We start from the raw sequence: 21,105 nt of genomic DNA, 5'->3' as shown, positions 1-21,105 counted from the left end.
TTGCTGCATGGGCTTCCTGAGGCAAATATCTGACTTTTACCAGGTGTTTTAATTATTATCTTTCAGTACCTAATAACTACAATATGAATTGTTGGATGTAAGTGAATATAGATGAAAATGGTAGATGGAAAAATGAAGAAAGCTTGTTCTTGCTGGTGGCTAAATGGTTAGAGCATTGGCCTGTACACTGAATGGTTGAGGGTTCAATTCCCAGTCAAGGGCAAATACCTGGGTTGCAGGTTTGATCAAGTTTGATCAGGGCATGTGCAGAAGTAATCAATCAATGTTGTCTCTCTCATATTGATGTTTCTTTCTCTGTCTCCCCTCTCTCTTCCTCCCTTCAACTCTCTAAAAAAAAAATTCAATGGAAAAAAATATTCTTGGATGAGGATTAACAAAAAAATAAAATTTGGTCATAATCTTGATCCCCTCCCCCGCAAATGTGCTGAGTCCCCTGATGAGCCACCAACAGTTTCTGCACATAGGAGTGGCATGTTCAGAAAGGGTGTTCACTCTCACTTAGAGTCTCCTGGAAAGACTCCTGGTTTAGAGAACTAAACTATTATCTTTCATTAGGACAAATATCCAGAAGAGAAAAAAAGACACAATGGGAACAAATACAAGTTATTCTTATGAGTTGAAAGGATATAGTTATTCTTCTTTTTCTTCCCTATTTCTTTCTATGTAATGTCAATTATTTCTGAAAATATTACATTTTACAAGACCCTGTAAAACAGGGTCTTCTTTATACCCTTTTCCAGAATCAACAGTTGATATCACAGAATAAAATCTTTCCTCTACCCTGTAAATTTATGCACATAAATAATTTAAGTGAAGAGATCATGTTAGACCATATATACAGACTATAGGCCCAGTGCACAAAATTCGTGCATGGGGGTTGGGGGCCCCTCAGCCTGGCCTGCAGCCTTTCCAATCTGGGACCCCTTGGGGGATGTCCAACTTCCAGCAGTCAGCTATCCCTCTCACAATCCAGGACAGCTGGCTCCTAACCACTCAACTGCCTGCCTGCCTGCCTGATCACCCCTAACCATTCTGTATGCTGGCCTGATTGCCCCTAACCACTCTCCCCTGCTGGCCTGATCGCCCCTAACTGCTCTTCTCCCCTGCCAGCCTGATCGCTCATAACCATTCTGCCTGCCTGCCTGATCGCCTCTAACTTCCTCTGTCTCGGCCCCTGCCACTGTGGTTTTGTCAGGAAGGACATCCGGAAGATGTCCAGTCTAATTAGCCTATTACCCTTTTATTAGTATAGATGAGTTTTTAACTCTAGTCTCAAGGTCAAGAATAAGGTCATTTTCTTGTATGCTCTCTAAACTCTTCGCTTCCCTGACAATAGTTCCTTAGACTAACACATTTCTGGGCTAAAAATTAATACTAGGTTGTTCATCATCTGTTTATTGAAATTGAAATAAAATTAACTAGTCTATGATGGAGTGAGAAAAATTATCTGTTTTGGAAATAGCAGAGCCCACACAGCTGCTCCAACTTGTACAACAACAGTGGGAGAGCTGAATAGAAAAATAAATAGTAGAGCCAAAGGCGAAAACATTTTCATATATCTCTGCCAATCTTTACCATTACTTGCTTAACATGGAGAATAATAAGAATAAATGTACCTGTTAAAAGGCAATATTCTTTGGTGTCACTTTTCATTCCTTCTCCCTCCCTAACTCATCTAATTGTCAACAATGCTTGTTTGTCTGCAGTGTTTCTCCCATGCTGGCCTTTCTCTCCTCCTCTTTGCCTTAATTTCTCACAAGGATTACTGAGTAATGGTCTTCCTTTTCTCTTGTTTAAAAAACTGATCTATCTTATGTGCTTCAAAAGGAGGGATGTATCATTTCCTCTCTCTCATCATAAATTTCAGGATTGCCACTTGCCATGAGTACAAGTGTTTGCTTGTTAACATCCTGGTCAGTATATCCTTATGATAGCTCACTGAGTTAATATACATCTCAATGTGTAAGGCCAGATCATAAGCATGTGTGAAGAATGACTTAAAAATAAGGAATATTCTATGTACATGAGGAATTTGTATGTGAAAAATTGGACCTGCAACCATCAGTAGGAATTCTTCAAAGGAACTCAACCTACAACAAAAAGCATTGGAGTGCAGATGTAAAATTCACTGATATTTTTTCTAAACCAAGGTACTGTTATCCTTGTGAATACTGAAAGATTTTTGTATATAAACTATATCTCCATCTGATCTCTTAGATTTTAATAAAGTACATTTGCTCATTGTCTTAGTTTCCTAAGGCTGTCATAATAAAGTGCCATAAACTTGGTGGCTTAAAACTAAAGAAACATATTATCTAACAGTTCTGGAGGCTTGAAGTCCAAAATCAAGGTGTTGACAACATCATGCTCACTTTCAGACTCTGGATAGACTCATTCCTTGCCCCTTCTTAATTTCTGGTAGTAACATTCCTTGGCAGCCACATTATTTCATCTCTGTTTCTGTTGCTGCATGACATTCTCCCCATGTGCCTCACTTTACAATATCTTCTCTCTTCTTGTAAGGGCACCAGTCATATTGAATTATGAGCTTATCCTACTCCATAATTTGATCTTTATTCCTTCTTACCCATTGTCATTTATCACCAGTCTTTGCTATAACTCTTTTTCCCAATATGGTAGAATTCTAAGGTACTGGGGTTTAAAGTTTAATGTATCATTTTGGGGGATATAATTCAAACCATAACATTGATAATTACTCATTTTCTAGCAGTGCCCTATGTTTAGGTTTTTATACTATAGTATACACAAATATTGCTATTTCAAATGCTCCAAATATATTTTAAGTCCATAAATAATTTTAAAAATCCTGCCTTAGATGAACTACCAATAGAAATTTTAGTTACTACATTAGGAACAGCTTTTTGTCCAGTACAATTAAATTTTCTTGAATATTCACTTATTTCAATTAGCCTATTTAAATTAATCTGAAAACTTGATTATTATTTTACTGTCAAATTTAATACTCCACCAACAATCGTAATTTACCCTGTAAATATTAGTGGAAAGGATTATTTGCATTCTTGAGTAGGCCCTGAGCATTCCTGGTGCTAGGCTGGATTTAGATATAGGGCAGCTGCTGTTGGCCAAGTCTCTGTCTGTTACCTGGGTCCCAATCTGAGCTGAGCCAAGTCACTGTCTGGCACCTGTGTCCCGATCTGAGCTGGGCGTGGGAAGCAAAGCAGCCATGGGGGCAGGAGACCTCCCTTAGACGGGGTGAGGTTTCAGGCCCCTGCAAGGTTGGAGGGGTGAGGGTCTGTGCCCCACCTCTGTTGATCCCCAAGTTCTCTCCTGATGGCCCCTCTGCGACTGTGCCTGTCTTAGGTTGTTCCTTCCCTGAGGAATCTTACCCATCTCTGGCTAACCAGTCATTAATTGTACTGGACAAAAAGCTGTTCCTAATGTAGTAACTAAAATTTCTATTGGTAGTTCATCTCATGGTAAAATTCCTAAACATGCAATGAAACTAAAGCAGTCATATTTTTGTGCAAAAAATTAAAATTTAAAGTTATCAAGACTGCATTATAAAAGTTACAAAAGCCTCCATTAATCAAAAAAGGGGGGATAGAAGGGTAATATCATGTAAGGAAAAATATCCTATAAGTAAATTACATCTAGAAAATTTTTACTTTACAAAATTAGTTTTCATTTGTAATGCTAACAGCAAGACACCCATGAAAAACACACATGGTGTCTAAATAAGACAAAGGAAAATCGTTTGGGCAAAAATAAAAAGGATCCCAAATCAATTATATAGAACAGATTCCTTTATTAACTTTTGGTCGAGAATATGTTTGTATATTTTCAGAAAACAACTCCAAGACCATGTGGATTCCTGCAACAGAGAGGAATTGACAGGTCTGCTCCAACCACAAAGACAAGAGAAGAAACAGTCCAGAGATGGAAGACGCTGACGACGCCTTGTCACGCTAGCAGTCAGCAGCTGTGCGACGCAGCAAGTTGCCTAGGACCAAACCAGAGAGGATCGGACCTGCATTGCCACCATGTGCCCACCATCCAGATATCATTGCTGACATGTACGCTTAAGGAACTGTTTGACATTGAAACGGGGACTCAGAACTGTTGGACATGGAAATTGGGACTCAAACATTTTTTGTTATTATATGTTTATTTCTAGTCTGCAGAGGCAAGATTTTTTAAAGGAATGAAATGGGGAAAAAAATAGATACAGAGGCAAAGAAGCATTGAACAGACTGTCAAACTACAGCGGGAAGGCAGAGGAGGTTGCGGTTGGGGGGGGGGTGCGGTAGGAGATCAACCAAAAGACTTGTACGCATGCATATAAGCATAACCAATGGATAAAAAACACTGGGGGGGGGCAGGTAAAGGTATGTACTGGGGGGAAGGGGAGGCTGGGGGAAGGTCAATGGGGGAAAAAAAGGAGACATATGTACTACTATTTGTAATACTTCAAACAATTTAAAAAAATAAAAAAATAATAATAATAAAAAATAAAAATCCTGCCTTCTACTCCATGTTAAATTTATATTCCTCTCCCTATTTTCTATTTCCTTATTTTCTCACAAAGATTGGTGATAAATGTGATGAGTAAGAAGAAATAAAGATCAAATTATCCATAACATTATGAAATGATGGAACTCTACATATAGGTAGTGAGCTATCAATATGATACAAATTTAAGATTTTTCTGAAAAGAAAAGTCCTATACATAATACCATCTCCCATATTGTTCTGTTACTATAATTAAAACTTTTTCATAAGGACTTTCTAGAAAAGTATATATTTTTACTGGCATAAATTATTAAACTGCTAAGGCAAACAAGGCATTAAGCACTACACAATGGTTACATAGTTGAAATGGGGCTTCCATGTTATGGGATTAAGAACATAAAACTTTAGTGGCTGGAAAAAGAAGAGGCATGAAAACTTGATCTGGTTCAGTACTATAACCTTAGTGAAGAACTATAAGCATATGGGGGAAATATACAGATACTGATCTGAGAAAGAAAAAAAATCTGGGATGGGGTATGTAATAGAAATCTCCAACATAAGTAAAACTTTGACTTCCTAGATGTTTGCCTGGTTTGACCATATCCTAAATTTAAATTACCAACAGATATATTTTTCTATCAGAAAATTATCACTTGAAAGTCATACAGATACAAATAACTCAATAAGTTTATAATTAATTATTTTGGACCAAAACATTGCTTATCTACCTGTATGCATATATAGCTGAGTGATGACATCTACCTAGATGAGATATGAACTCCTCTTCATCCACTCATAGTCTCAGTTAAGATCTAGAGAGTCCCTAGCATCACAAAACTATGTTGGTTGTTTAATTCTCTCTAACCATATGTACTTCAACTATTCAAACACAATAATAAGAAAACAACCCAAAGTTTAAAAAATGGGCTCAAGATTTGAACATATACCATCAAAAGATATACCAATGTCAAATAAGAATGTGAAAGATGCTCAATATAATTTGTCATTAGGGAAATGCAAATTAAGACCACAATGAGATATCACTTCACACCTATTAGAATGGCTAAAATAAAAAGGACTAACCATGATATGTATTGGTGGGAATTCTGAGAAACTTGAATGCTCATACATTGCCCATCAAAATGTAAACGGTCAATATTACAGGATTCCAGGGACAGGAAAACTGAGACAGGAAAGTTAAAACAAGGCCAAACAGTATGGGCGATTTGCAGCCAGCTTGTTACTAAGAAGCCATTATCTTCCCCAGCAAGGACATGAGAGCAAATTGTTAAAAAACAACAACTGCCGAATGAGAGAATGCAGAATGGGAGAGGGAAAAGGGAAAAGAAAAAGGGAGAGTTTTCTCTCCTAAGCAGAGAAACCAGCAGTCTCAAGGCTTGACAAGAAAAAGTTGCCAGGTGCTTCTCATGATTTCTGGGAAAGCCACAACAAAGTTAAAAAAAAAAAGGGGGGGGGACCTTGAGAATTAATCTGCACCAAAATATTCAGCATAGGAATTTTGAGTCCTATAGATAGGAGGATATATAACGCCTCAAACCTCCACCCAGCTTGCTCTTCAGATTAGCTGAGAGCCCATCTGTGCTTCAAAATCCAGATGTATAGGTTTGCTTGCTTTGCTTTTTTCAATAAAGGTGCATGCTTTAATTGCTTTAATAGATTGGCTTTTCACAACACAGTCAAGGTCTTTCATATAAATGCATTTATATGAGAAGACAAGGATCGAGGTTTGGGACAGCCCTCTTCTACTGGCTCAGGGGGCTGTGTGATAACACCTCTCTGGTGCCAGTGAGAGGTGCCTATAACATTCAATCAGTTTGTAAACAATTTGCAGTGTATATATATATATGTTTTTTAAATATATTTTATTGATTTTTTACAGAGAGGAAAGGAGAGGGATAGAGAATCAGAAACATCCATGAGAGAGAAACATCGATCAGCTGCCTCCTGCACACCCCCCACTGGGGATATGCCTGCAACCAAGGTACATGCTCTTGACTGGAATCAAACCCGGGACCCTTCAGTCCGCAGGCTGATGCTCTATCCACTGAGCCAAACCAGCTAGGCCTGCAGTATATGTATTTTAAATTAAACCTATACTTATCATAAAATAGACTCATTTTAATACAGGCATTTGTCCAAAAGAAAAGATGGCATATGTCTATTCAAAGACTTGCATGCAAATGTAATAATAGGTTTGATGTGACAGCCAAAAACAAGAAAAATTCAAATTTCCATCAAACAGTGAATGGATATACCATGAAAAATTGCTCAGCAATGAAAAAATAAGGAACTATTAGTAGACACACATGGTGGAATCTCAAAGTAATTATGAATAAAAAAAGCCAGAGGTAAAAAGAGTACATGTTGTATAATTCAATTTATATAAACTCTAGAAACTGCAAACTGATCTACAGTGACAGAAAGCAGACCAGCAGTTGTCTGGGAAAGAGCAGGGTGTGCATAGAAAGCATATTAAAGGGCAAAGGAAACTTGTGGGGGTGACAGATATATTCACTATATTAAGTGTGGTGATATTTTTAAGATACACACATATAAAAAGTTACCAAAGTATTCACTTTAAGTATGTACAGTTTGTTGTATGTCAATTATACCTCAATAAAGCTGTTTTAAAATGTCCTTATTTTGCTGGTGTCACAAGCATATTCACTATGATTTACCTCAATCTGTAATCAAGTCAGCTTCTTTCTCTCATATCCCTCTCCTTATTTCATTGCAATACCATTTCTTATTCAGATTAACATGAAATATTATCATAATATCAGATGTCATGATCACAGGCCTATACTAGAAAAAATAGGTCTATTTTCTGACAAAGTTATTAGCCTAAGTCTTTCTAATTTATATACCATAACGTTGAAATGATAGGCCATGCAAAATGCAAATTTAACTGTGTCTTCTTCTGACTTAAAAGTCTGTACTAGTATTTCATAGTCTCCAGCAAAAAGGTCTTGCAGGTTTATGCAAGACCTATGAAGCCCTAAGATACTTTACCATGATCTTCCTTTCCCCAGCCACACATACACTTCAAGCATACAAACTATTCAGAATGTTCTGACCATGTCTGTGCCTTTCTTACTGTTGTAGATTTGTGTTTGCTGATAATGTTGCCTGTAATTATCCACTTCTCATTTTCTCACAGTGAATTTTCCTTGGTCTTCCAATTCAGTTTCTAATTATCTTGGTCATTCCTATAGTCAATTATTGTTTTTCTCAGTACTGGTGTTGTACTTTGAATATACATTTATAATTACACTTACTCCTGCATTTTAATTATGGGTTACAGTGAACTATTTTAGAAGGGTTTATCTTTTTTCAGCACTCAATCCCTAGCATCAGTACTTGGTACTGAGATGTCAATGAATGTTTACTCAATTTCATTAACTGTTGAACATTCTTAAGGCTTATAGACCCATTTAATCAGGCACTATTTACTCATGTAAGTTCCACAGAAAAGCCTGAGCTGAAGTCATTAACCTCAACAATAAGGACACTTTACATTCTTGTCCTTATTTCCAGAAATTACAAAATTAGCTGCTTCTGTTTCTTCTTAATGCAGCAATTTTCAACTTTTTTTCATCTCATGATACAAATAAATTATTTTTTAAAAATCTGCAACTCATCATAAAATATATTATATTTTATACCTATCTGACAAAAATAGAAAAAGGTGTACTTTTGATTCATTCACACCAATGGCTATTGTGTGGGCTGTTGTCATTTTTTTATTAAACAATCTAAGGAAAAAGAAGTCAGTGCCCCTGACTAAATAGGTTTTGCATATTTTAAAATTCTTGTGGCACAATGGTTGAAAATTGCTGTCTTAATGTAATGTGAAATAGTTCAGGCAGGTTCCTAGGAGCTTCACTGTGTTGTTTTTGAGTGTAGGCTAAGAAGGCTGCCTCAGTTCAGGTTAGATGTTAGTGCCTTAGAAGCTATGAAAAATCAAGTTTGTCTTAGAAAATACATCTTTACAAGGAGCACAGAGGCAGAGTATTTCAAGTAGCTGCCAGCGAAAAACATTTCGAAGAAATGTAGTCCAATTCCACAAGAATCAATGAAAGAGAGATAAGACCTGGAAGTGGCAAAATGGTCTTCAGTACTTACTTTTAATGTTACTAATATTGCTTTAAATGAATACAATAACATTCTTCCCTCTGTCTTGCTTTTTGTGCAATCAGAGAGGTACATGTCTGATGAAAAATGTAAGAGAAAACCACACCTGATGGTAAACAAAGTTACAATCTTAGCATAATGAAGTTAATAATAATTAGATAGAATGACCTTTTTTTTTAGTACCTAGACTTTCAGTAGAAATAAATGAAAGCTCTGAGGACATTTACAAATACTCAAGAATTTCTTGCTAAATTCTTCTCTAGTGGTGGAAAGTCAATTTGATAGCAAACAGTACCTATCTGCTTCATATCATCTAGACATATTATGGCCAACTTTGAGCAGTTTTTTAACCACCTCCAAACATTCATAATGTAATTTTTGGTACATCATACATATGAGAAATATAGTCAAAATATTTACTAGTCAGAATAAGTTTACTTTGCCTAAAACATTGTTGAAAGCTGAAAACAGTTTGAATTGTTTTCCTTTTTCTAAATTCAGTAATACCATCATACTATTTTTAACACTGATAAAGGTACATCATTCCCTAATTCCAAAGGAATTCAAAAGTCACAATAGAAATTCAAAAAGGAGATATTTCCATATGTATTTCCAGAATTTAAGAATACTAAGGTTATAAAAATGTATCATATTTAAATTGAAAGTCCTAATTTCCAGTACATCATTTCATTTATTTAGCTGGCTGAAAAGTAAAAAGCCAAGGGTCAAAACAGTGGCAAATAAATTTCCTTTTCTTTCTCCATATAAATAAATGTCAACTAAATAATCTCTACCTTCTCAGCATGCTGAAAATAGCTCATTTAGTAAATGGCTGGAGAAGGCTTTATATTAAAATTTCTTGGGATTGACATATTCTCTCTATTTCAATTTTACAATAGTCTTCTGTCATATCTATGCAAGTTACAAGTCTCCATAGAATAAGAAATATCTTCTTCCAACTGGAGCTAAATCCAAGACAAAAATTTCTACCTCGGATATTGTGAAGGCAGACAACACAGTTTCATTGCAATATTGACTTCAAAATGTGGGTAAATGTTTAAAGGTTAAGAATTTGGAACATTCACTCACTTTTTATCCAAGAGGTAATAATACTTTTTGGTATAAATGTCACCAACAAAATGCTACCCAATGCCCATATTTGAAGAGAATATAAAATATCTTAAGGATCTGTCAGTTACATTGGAGAGAAGTCAAATCAGTACAAAATACAGATAGCCTTGTTCTGTGAAGAGTATATAATTTAATATTTAAAATAACACTATTAACCACTGTAGAATTCCTAATTAAGTGAGGAAGGCCAAACTTTGTATGTGAAGCAAATAGAAAATGAAAAATTATATCTGTTTTCATCATTTACCCTTCCTCCCTTCATGCACACATTTTGAGCTCCAGTAGTCCTCTGTCCCAAACACTGCCTCCTCATTTAACCACTCTAATCACCACGCTATCTTCCTCTCTGGCCAGCTTTCATTATGAGAAAGAAAAACCTTTTACAATGATAGGTTTTCTCTATATAAACTTATATCAGAATAACTTATAATATATAACATTATAGTTAACTCTACTGATATATTTATCTCTGTATACCTCCATACTAATTTGATATTATTTATCTCTGCATCTATAATGCTTTGCATAGTTTCGATTACAAAAAGATTCTTGAAAATATTTTTAGAATGAATAAATAAATATATGAATAGCAACATCAGAAATCCACATTTTACTACATTTAAAATTGTGTCTACATTACTTTATGGCTTCAATACTGCTATGTAGCATAGAAAAGAGGCCAAGTCTAAACAAATGGCTGAAGACTAAAGAAAGAAGCATTAACAATGAGATACTCTTACTGAAGAAAGCCAAAGATATGTAACTGGGTTTACTACTCTGTCTTAAGAATTGGGAAGAAATTTGTTTTCTCAATAAATAAACATGACTATTACATGTGGAGAAACACTTTAATTTTGTTGCAAATTTAATACTGATTTCTTACTCTTACTGGATTAGACTCTATTATCCTGATTTATGTAAACATTGAGATAAAATACTAATTCCCAGCTATGTATAAGACTTGTAGTATCAACAAAATAAGTATTGATTGTCATTATGTTTTAATAGGCAATGCTCAAACAATAAAGTAAACAAAAAATGCACCTTTTTCTGTTACTGGTTTTAGTTTTAAAAGAAGTGCTTATTTATGTTTTTAAGATTTTGAGAGGATAAGTTATTACTCCTGCTATCAAGAAAATGTAGTTCATAAAACTTTCTCATTTCTACTTTTCAACTATGGCAAAATTAATTTCATAACTTTGGTATAGAAATTAAACAACTTCGAACTATAAACATCAGATTATTGTTTCTTAGCTAAATATACCACTAAAGTATATATTCTACTTACTAATCACATTATTTATCCTTTCTCTTGTTAGAAAAAAATCTTCAGCTGATGACTAACCTTATTCATGGGTCTTGAATTTCTCTTATTTCTGTATAACTGGAGATATCTGGCTATGGATTTCTTTAGTTATGGATTGTTTTTCCTTTTTAATTTTAAATAGAATTTATTGTGTTACATTGGTTAATAAAATTATATAGGTTTCATGTGTAAGTTATAGATTTTCAGTTATCAAGGGGATTGTGTTAGTTCACTTGGGCTGCTATAACAGAATACCATAGATCGCATGACATAAACATCAAACATTTATTTTTTACAGTCTGGAGGCTAAGTCCAAGATCAAGATACAAGCATATTTGAGGCCCTAGTTTCTGATACATAGACAGCAAGCTTTTCCCTGTATACTCACATGGCAGAAGGGGTCTCTTTTAATAAGGGCACTAATCTCATTCTTCAGGGCTCCATCCTTTTGTCCTAATCACCTCCCAAAGAACCCACCACCAAACAGCATCACATTGTGTTTCCACATTTGAATTGTCAGGGTGGTGGGGTTGGCGAAAACATTTAGTGTATAGGAGGAAAACAAGTAAACAAAGACAAATAATTTTTTAAGAGAAAGATAGACTATGACTTTTATATCAAGGTATTGAAAATTAAATTTCTAGGGTCTGTACAATGCTCTCAAATATGTAATTATCTATTCTCTTTTATACCAAGCAAAATAGATTTTATACTCTAAAATAAGATTTTATTTAACAATTTTCTTCACAAAATAACCATAAAACAAAGTCCATTGTGAATATATGAATTCTCAAGTCAGTTTCTGAAATATCACATAGAATCAATTTAGATAAAATATATGTGCTTTTTACTAGAGGTCTATTACTGGTGTTCAATTTCTAAAACTTCTTTTGATGTATTATGAAAATTCACAAATAAAGATAATATATTACATTAATTATTGTAATGTCTATTAAATGGATGATTATAGTAATAGGTATTTCAAACAGAAGAACTTCGTTGCAGCATAATCTGAGTTTATAATGTAAGCAACAATACTTTGAAAATGTTCGGTTGCAGTAACAATTATATCAGCTTTATTCAATTTTAATTCATTAATTAGTTATGAAAATAACAAGTTCCTGATTCTAGCTTAAATATTACTAAATTCTATAATATTTTATTTTGTTCCCCCTGAGAATTACATTCTCAGAATAAGTTGATCACCCAAGCGTTGGCAAATTCAAACTCTACTTTCATTTTTTCTCTACCATTCAAGATATGATTCTCACTGTAAGTTATAGTAAACATATTTAAGAACGAAATTGGTAGTTTGTCAAGAGATTTAAACTGAGAAAATTTCTGTATTTCTTTATGTATGTTTCACCTTAGATGCTTGGCTTATTTAACTTGCCATTTACTTTTTTTTTACACACATTTATTTTCTTTAATGCAATTTAGTGTTGCCTCAAGAAATACAAAGGTGAGCCATATGTGTAATTTAAATTTTTCTAATAAACGTATTTTTAAAAAAGGAAAAAAGATAAAATTAATTTTCATAGAAGACTTCATTTTATCTAAGATACATAATTTTGAGATATAAGCAATTTAAAATTTATTAATGAGATATTTTTCATTTTGTTTGTACCAAGGCTTTGAAAGCCGTATATATTTGACACTTAGATTATACCTCAGTTTGGACAAGCTGCATTTCATTTGTTTAACTGCCTCATGTAGCTGGTGGCTATTGTTGATAACACAGCTCTAGTGTTTTACAAATTATAGACTAATAGATATCATTCAAAATTTTTAAAGGAATCTCTAAGATTGTCACTGAATGCTGATTGTAGAGAAGAGTAATTTTGTTGTGTTCAGTGGCTATTCCAGAAGGGAGCGATTGACTGTATCTATTTCCCTATCTGCCCTTTTCTTTAACTGGTGTCAAGTACAGTCAATTATATTTAACTAGAGGCCCGGTGCACGAATTCATGCATGGGTGGGGTGCATAGGCCTTGCCAGCAATCAGGGCTGATCAGGACCTGGCTGATTGGGGCCTGCTGGCCAGGAGGAGGGACAGGGAGAGGGACCATGGGCTGATTGGGGCCTGCCAGCCAGGGGGAGGAAACCAGCCCTCAGCCCCCCTGGGAAAGGAGCTGTGTCTACTGCCACCCATCCCTGGTTCCCCATCCCAGCCCAGGGCCTGAAAGCCCTGGTGGGGTTGGGAGAGGAGGAGATGATTGCCAGGGCAGGCGCAGAAGGAACAGATGCCAGACGCAGAGGCCACCAGCTGGCTGTGGGAGGTTGGCTATGGGAGCACACTGACCACCAGGTGCAGCTCCTGCATTGAGCGTCTGCCCCCTGGTAGTCAGTGCACATCATAGTGACTGGTCGACTGGTCATTCAGTCATAATGGTCAGTTACGCTTTTGTATATATAGATGACTTCCACATTACTTCCTATCCCCAACCCCAATACCACTTGGTGCAGCAGATTTGCACTCTTTTCATCCCTTTTTAGTGTCCCTTCCTTATAATGCTAAAAGAACATTAAAAAATGGGGATCTGTTAGATTTCAGAAATGGAGTGTCCAGTCACAGACCTTTTTTCTTAGGATGTACCTTGGAGGCAGATATCCCTGTCTAGATAATAAGACCTCTTCCCACTTGTGACCCAATCAGTAAGCAATCTCCTGGTGTTAATAGTTATTATTTTAAAGTAACAATAACTCTGTAGTAGTTCAATCTGTCAGTGACATCTCTGTGTGTAATATTTTGAACAGGAAATAAGATTACTTTCCTCCTTGCTAAGGCTACTTTTAAGAGCATGAGAGGGCTGTTCAGCTTTGATTTGGAAGCTTCATCAGTGGGTTTCCTGAGAGTTTTTGCCAAAGGGACATTTGGAAAACCTACTGGTCCTGGAAGAGGTGAGTGTGGAAATGAGTGAGGGACTGAAATGAATGAGAGGAGGCTAAAAGATATGACCTGAATATTAGCAAACATCTCAAATGATTAGGATCTTAAAATTGTAAATGCTTGGCTTATTGTTTATCTGCTTTTATCCCTCAAAGGAAAAAGAAATAAACGATTTTTTTTCTAATGTTGGTGATGCACATGATTGAGAAAAATGAAGTAAAAAACATGCTCACATTTTCATCTGATACTCTGTGTCAGATTTACCAAGATTTATCTTCCTTAGAAATTATGGTGGAAAGTACTTCAAAAATCATCAAGCCTCACCTCTTCATTTTATAATCAGGAAACTGAGGTCCATGGAGGTCAGATGAACTTTTCAGGACCACAAAACTAGTTAACAGCAAAGGCAGGTGTGATGATGATTGTGTGTGTTTGGTGAATGATGGGAGGTCAGGACTGAAGTCAACCCACAAATGAAGTCAAAGTTGTACAGCTATAATCACAAGTCAGTAATTACAGATTCTGGCACTGTGGGAAGCCATCCACTGTTGATACTATCATAAGGGTGCATCAAGGAACACAGAAGGCTGATGGACCTTGAGCATTGGCAAGGCAAATGCTAAGCACCATTGTTCTGTAGAGATAGAGATGGCTCAAAGCAATTTCCTGACCTAATAGCCTCAAAGTAAATGTTTACTGATCCTTACTGATCTTTACTGATCTTTTTTTAATGTAACTAAGACTTTATTATTTATACTTTACCCCCAAGCTACAAGCACTCTTATCATTAAATTACATTGTGCATACACAATTACAACAGTTTATTTGCTCAGGAACATACAATCACATTAAATATAATATCAATAATTTTCTATTTCATAGCTTAATTGGCTCATAAACAGTTTCCTTATGAGGAAAAACAAGTGTTTTGTGTTCTTTAAGAAACTGGCATATATAAATGAAGTAATACGGGTTCATTAAACTTTGAGTAAACCTAAAGATGAAGCTTTTGGGGGTTTTCAATAAGTGAAGGATGGAATGGTGGCGATAGATGCAATCCTTTGTAAGTCAGAGGATATTCTAAATGGAAAAAAAAAACTTGACGTGATTGTTTAAAGGAAAAAAAATAATGAAAGTCAAGAAAAAATGTTGAATATATACTCTTAAGAGAACAGTGCTATCTATACAATACAAAAATGAAACCTACAAATGCAAAACACACTAATTTTAATGTTTTAAAAGACAGACCAAAAAAATTATAGGCAGAGAGAGTCCAGACCAATCATAACTGAGGCAGATTTTTTTAAAGAAGAACATGATATAATGATTTGACCTCTAATTTTTCATAAAGGAAATTAGTCATGACTAAAATTTCACGAGTATTCATGTTTGTAGTAATATTTTAATGCACAAAATATAAAAAAATATGATATATAAATTTTCCCTCTTAGGTTTATATTAAGCTATCAAACCTGTTTTAATAATTTACTTTTATAAGCCTTCTCTGTTTAGCAGCACATGCTATACAAATACATACATGCTAGTCTTTTACTATAATTAGTTTTCATTTCAAACTAGTGACTTGCCTTTTTACCCATAGCTTTATACATTTCATTTCCCTTATAAAACACTTGATATTTCTAGTGGTAAATTTTAATCAACATATTACATAGAAATAATCTGGATTTCTAAAATGAATATTTTAGTACTGTAGCATGATGGGTTTAATTGAACATGAAGCATAATAATAACTACATTGTACTGTTTAAACTAAGTCACAACTGTAGGAAAATTTTTGGTTTTTCAAATGTAACCAAGATGAGACTGCAGGGTTATGAGCAGTAAAATATTAGAGAACAATGAATGAATAAGCAAGATGATTTTTCATCAGTGGCCATTCATTATTTTGCTTTGCAAAATCTGGAAGAAATTGTCTTGTTTGAGTTTCAAATGTTCTGGTAAATCTAGTTATTTCTTAGCATCCTCAATATCACCTTGAATTGCTGAAATAAGCGACTCTAAAGAATCAAAATTCTTTTCTGGTCTGATGTAGCCAGCAATGGCCACATTGAGGATTTCCCCATAGAAGTCCTCTTTGAAAGTATGCATGATATGAGTTTCCATGGACTTTTTCGTGTTCTTGTAGTATGGGTTCCATCCTATGCTCACCACCATCTTATGGACTTCTCCAGTACCCACACTGGCCCATCCTATCTAATAAAAGAGCAATATGCAAATTGACCGTAACTCCAACACACAAGATGGCCACCCCCATGTGGTCAAAGATGGCTGCCTCCATGTAGACACAAGATGGCCTCCACAAGATGGCTGGCAAGGGAGGGCAGTTGTGGGCAATCAGGCCAGCAGGGGAGGGCAGTTGGGAGGGACCAGGCCTGCAAGGGAGAGCAGTTAGAGGTGACCAGGCCAGCAGAGGAGGGAAGTTGGGGGCAACTGGGCCTGCAGGGAAGGACAGTTGGGGGGAACCAGGCCTGCAGGGGATGGCAGTTGGTGACAGCGAGGCCAGCAGGGGAGGGCAGTTAGGGGTGACCAGGCTGGCAAGGGAGGGAAGTTAGGGGTGACCAGGCTGGCAGGGGAGGGCAGTTAGGGATGACCAGGCTGGCAGGGGAGGGAAGTTAGCGGTGACTGGGCCAGCAAGCAGAAGTGGTTAGGGGCAATCAGGTAGGCAGGCAGGCGAGCGGTTGGGAGCCAACAGTCCTGGATTGTGAAAGGGATGTCCGACTGCCCGTTGAATATCCTTCGAAGGGGTCCTAGATTGGAGAGGGTACAGGCTAGGCTAAGGGACACCCTCCCCCCCCCCTTGTGCACAAATTTCATGCACCAGGCCTCTAGTCCATAATAAATGCCAGTGGATACATCAGCGGGAAGACTATCTACCACTTGTTCAGGAAAGTTAGTGGTGGGGATGCCCACCTGCTTGGAGCCATGGCCAAAGCCCCACATGACTTCACTGTGGCAGAAGTATGGCAGGTTCTTCATGATGACGTCTGCTCAGGACTCGGGCTGTGGCCCAGTCCTCAGGTCCAGAGGAGCTGCAGTGGAGGTGGTGCCCGGACCCCTGGACCAGCCAGGGGACACGGGCGGGAGCTCGGCCGGCGGGCCGGGCGGGAGCACATCAGGCAAGTCCCTCCTACTGCTGATCCAACAGAAGCTGTCTGGCGACTGGGACTCTGTGTCTCTCTACTGATCTTTATTGACCTTAGAGATGGTCTGTCTGCTACCTGTTTGCCGTGCTTTACTGAGGGCAAGATGTATATTTAAAATTGAATAAAAAGTGGACAAGGCCAGATTTCGGTGTGCCTCTCTGAGAGAGAGGTCTCCACCTGGCCCCCACCCTTAATAATTCATATGTCTTGTATAGTGTTTTCATTTGTGCATCAGCCCCTTCTTCAGATCCTGAACCCCCACTGTAAAAGGTTGCGGCATGGCAGTATCATGAAAATCATCTTGTAACATCTTGCATATAGAAAATTAAAGACATAAAATCAATAATACTAGTGTAATAGAGCTCTAAAATTTAGCAGAAATAAAAGCTAAGCATTCAGTTTTAAAGTTTTGATTTTGTAGTTAAGGGGGCCTTTCTTTTCATTCTCCTGATTTTATGAGTACCTGAGATTATTGTAGACTTTGTTTCTCATGATCTAGATAACTCACAACCTTGAATGAAAAAATAGTTCCTCCAAAAAAAAAAAATAAATATTTACACTGCTTATCCTCTAAGTCTTGGTGTTTTCTAAAGGAAATTAAAAGAATGTTTCAAGCTGAAAGGATTGATAGAGAAGTGTAATTTTATGTGGGATGAGATGTAAAGGCTTGGACATATGTCAAGGTGACAAAAGATGATCCAGACAGAAAAAAAAAAAAATCTTTGGGTGCTTTGTTTTGCAGCTTAACTTTTCTTGAACTTCCTAGACAAGGCAGAAATTCTAGATGGTCAATTAGAGGAATCTTTTATTGATGCTAAGGATTATGCAGCAATTTTTCTTTCTAAAAGAGAGATGCACTTAGGAAGGTGGGAAGATAAATGCACTTACTAAGCAGTGACCACATTCAATAAAAATCTGCATTTATCACTTTAATTTCAACTCACATAGGAAGTATTTGGGTTCATCCCTATGCATTCTTTTCCCTCACTCCACATATTTAATCATCACTGCGGAGTATACTTTTTCCTGTATTTTTAATTTATCATTATTATCATCATTCTAGTCCAAGGTACCATTATTTCTTATCTGAAACTCATCAGTTATTTTCTCTGCTCTATAATAAACACTGCACCTGCAGTGACCTTTTCAAAACACAAATTTAATCATGGCTATTTCCTGCTTAAAGCCTTTTATTTAAAAATTTTAATTTTATTTTCTTATTGCAGTTTACATTCAGTATTATTTGGTACTAGTTTTGGTATACAGCCTAGTGGTTATGTAGCAGGATAGTAAGAAGTGAGGAAAGAAAAAGAAAATTGAACAAGGCCAAACAGTTTGGGCAGCTTATAGCAAGCTTGTGAATTGCAAGACTTTATCTTCTCTAACCAAGGACACTTGAGAGCAAATGGTTTATAACCTCCTCCCTAACCAAAAAAATACATAGCTTAAATCACCCTGGCCTGGGAAAATAGAGAACAAAGACCCAATTAATATTATTTTTGCCAACTAAATTCAAGGACAGATGAAGTCAGGCAACAAATAATACAAACAAACAAAAAAATCCCACCAAACATTAAAGCCAGACAGACTTAAGATAAAACAGTAAAACAGACCAAATAATAATCTAAAACTCACCTATACACTCATTTTAATGCATCAGCATAATAAAAATGTACCTGGAAAGCTGAAACCCTCCCCTAAGATTCTTGCCCACAGAAGACAAGACAAAACAAAACAAAACAAAACAAAACAAAACAAAAACACCAAAAACATAAAAAGCTCTCAGGTGGGCTCACTTTAGAGCATGCTCATGCCCCTACCTGGGCATGAACTTTTTATTTATTCCTACATTCTAATGTTCCCAGGAGACTTGCAGCCATGGGAGTGATGAGCAGCAGCAGCTTGACCGGGGCTCACTCTCTAATCCTGTCTCTAAGGCCCCATTTTTCTCTGACTTCCCCAGTAAACTAAAGCAGCCCTGCCCAATATGCAAAGTAACCCCTCTGGAGTTTGACCAGGAGATCAGGAGTTCCATTGCTCGCTATGACATGCGCTAACCACAAGGGGGCAGCATGGAATGATGGAAGGCCCTGGCCATCAGCCAGCAGCTGGAAGGCCCCAATTGGCCTTGATCGGTGCACGAATATTGTGAACTGGGCCTCTAGTTTCCTATAACATTTTTAGAGTGTCAAAGCAGAGCACTGCCTAGGCTCTCCCCTGTTGTTTCTTCTATCCTAATTTCTTCCTTTGTTTTATTGTCCCCAACGTTAATAAATATACTCTCAAACCCATCTAGACTCAGATTGTAAAATCTTTCCTACATGAAGTCAAGGACCCACACACTACAGGCTGGCCTGAGGTAGACCTGCTATGGGCCAGGCCCTGTCCAATAGCATTCTGGTGCCCATCGTAGGGCACTGGAGTTATTTTCTCTTCCTTACACTCTCTCTAATTCATCTTCCTGTCATTTACCATCATGGTGTGGGGAAACCTATTAGTCAACTGCAGAGTAAATCCTTCATCAAAGCACCTTGTCAAGACTGAGATGGATGGTAAGCATGCTCCTTGGACATGGAGTCACCTGTCCAACGACTGTGCCCAGGTGACACCTGGGTGATGGGATCCAGTGAGTCAGGACCTGATTGATCACTCCTGACATCTGAAGGAACTTCTTTCTTCCCCTTTGTTTGGCCAGCATGGACATGAGTCCGCTGTCTGAGAGAGGTAAATTCATTCCCAGGGCAGTTAGCCAATGTCTGATCATTGGTAAAGCCATCCTTAGGGCATCGGATAGATACATCCACAGGTCAAATGAGCTTTCTCTTTCTAGTTCTCTTTTTCTGCCGCTGTGGAGTTGAGTCCCCTGTCTGAGTGAGGTAAACCCATCCCTGGGGCATCTGGGTAATGTCCCAATTGTTCGTAAGGCCATCATCCTCAGGACACTGGTTAGACAAGTCCATGAGACAAGTCAAATGAACTTTCCCTTTGTATCCCTCTCTCTGACTCATAATATAATGACAGGTCCTCTAACTAAAGCATTTAGTACACCAATTTTGACAACTTCACTTTTGACATTCCACATCTCATCTTCTGACACTGGGTTTCTCTTTCCCCCATTTGAACTCTCTTTAGGATGTTTCATGTGTAATTCCTGAAATTAGGCCAAGATTTTCTTTGTTTCCACAGCTCATTCATGGCCTTTTAAACTTTCATTGAGAGTCTAACTAAGTCTTTGTACTGGGTAATTAGATTAAAAATAATAATGTCTTTCAAAACCCTAAACCTTCCTCCAGAAGGCCCAGTAATCTCACTCGTTTAATGGTCTAAAAACTACTCTGGCCCTAATTGGTTTGGCTCAGTGGATAGAGCGTCGGCCTGCGGATTCAAGGGTCCTAGGTTCGATTCCAGTCAAGGGTATGTACCCTGGTTGTGGGCACATACCCAGTAGGGGGTGTCCAGGAGGCAGCTGATTGATGTTTCTCTCTCATCAATGGTTCTAACTCTCTCTCCCTCTCCCTTCGTCTCTGTAAAAAATCAATAAAATATATTTTAAAAAATAAAAATAAAAACTACTCTGACCTCAGTGCCTTCTCATATACACCCCCTTTCCCAAAGAACAACTTTCTTTACCGTAAAACTACAAAAGCTTACTTAACAGTCCGGCTACTATCAGAAGCTGAACTCTTTATTACCCAAACCTTAGCATATTATTTCTAAGGAAAAATGTGGCAGTTTTATTTTTATTTTTAAAGAGAGGAAGGGAGAGGGATAGAAAGTTAGAAACATCGATCAGCTGCCTTATACACACCCCCTACTGGGGATGTGCCCACAACCAAGGTACATGCCCTTGACTGGAATCAAACCTGGGACCCTTCAGTATGCAGGCTGATGCTCTATCCACTGAGCCAAACCAGTCAGTGCTAAAATGTGGCAGTTTTAAATCCAAG

The 21,105-nt window shown here is 37.1% G+C and overlaps 2 protein-coding genes across 2 annotated transcripts in view; both read right to left on the bottom strand.

The window, feature by feature from the left end:
- TRPC4 (transient receptor potential cation channel subfamily C member 4) overlaps nucleotides 1–21,105 on the bottom strand; it is a 497,078-nt gene that overhangs the window by 227,442 nt on the left and 248,531 nt on the right. The window lies entirely within an intron of this gene.
- Nucleotides 15,963–16,991, bottom strand: LOC308244630 (riboflavin kinase-like; the record flags this gene model as incomplete). The annotated part of the gene is made up of 2 exons (XM_080660771.1): nucleotides 15,963–16,208; nucleotides 16,851–16,991. The coding sequence occupies 2 exons, from the start codon at nucleotides 16,989–16,991 to the stop codon at nucleotides 15,963–15,965; spliced, it is 387 nt and encodes a 128-aa protein (XP_080516897.1).

This window comes from Plecotus auritus (assembly GCF_963455305.1).
Source record: "Plecotus auritus genome assembly, chromosome: 3".
NCBI lineage: Eukaryota > Metazoa > Chordata > Mammalia > Chiroptera > Vespertilionidae > Plecotus > Plecotus auritus.
Note: the sequence above shows the minus strand (reverse complement) of the source record. Positions and strands in the feature narration are given on the sequence as shown.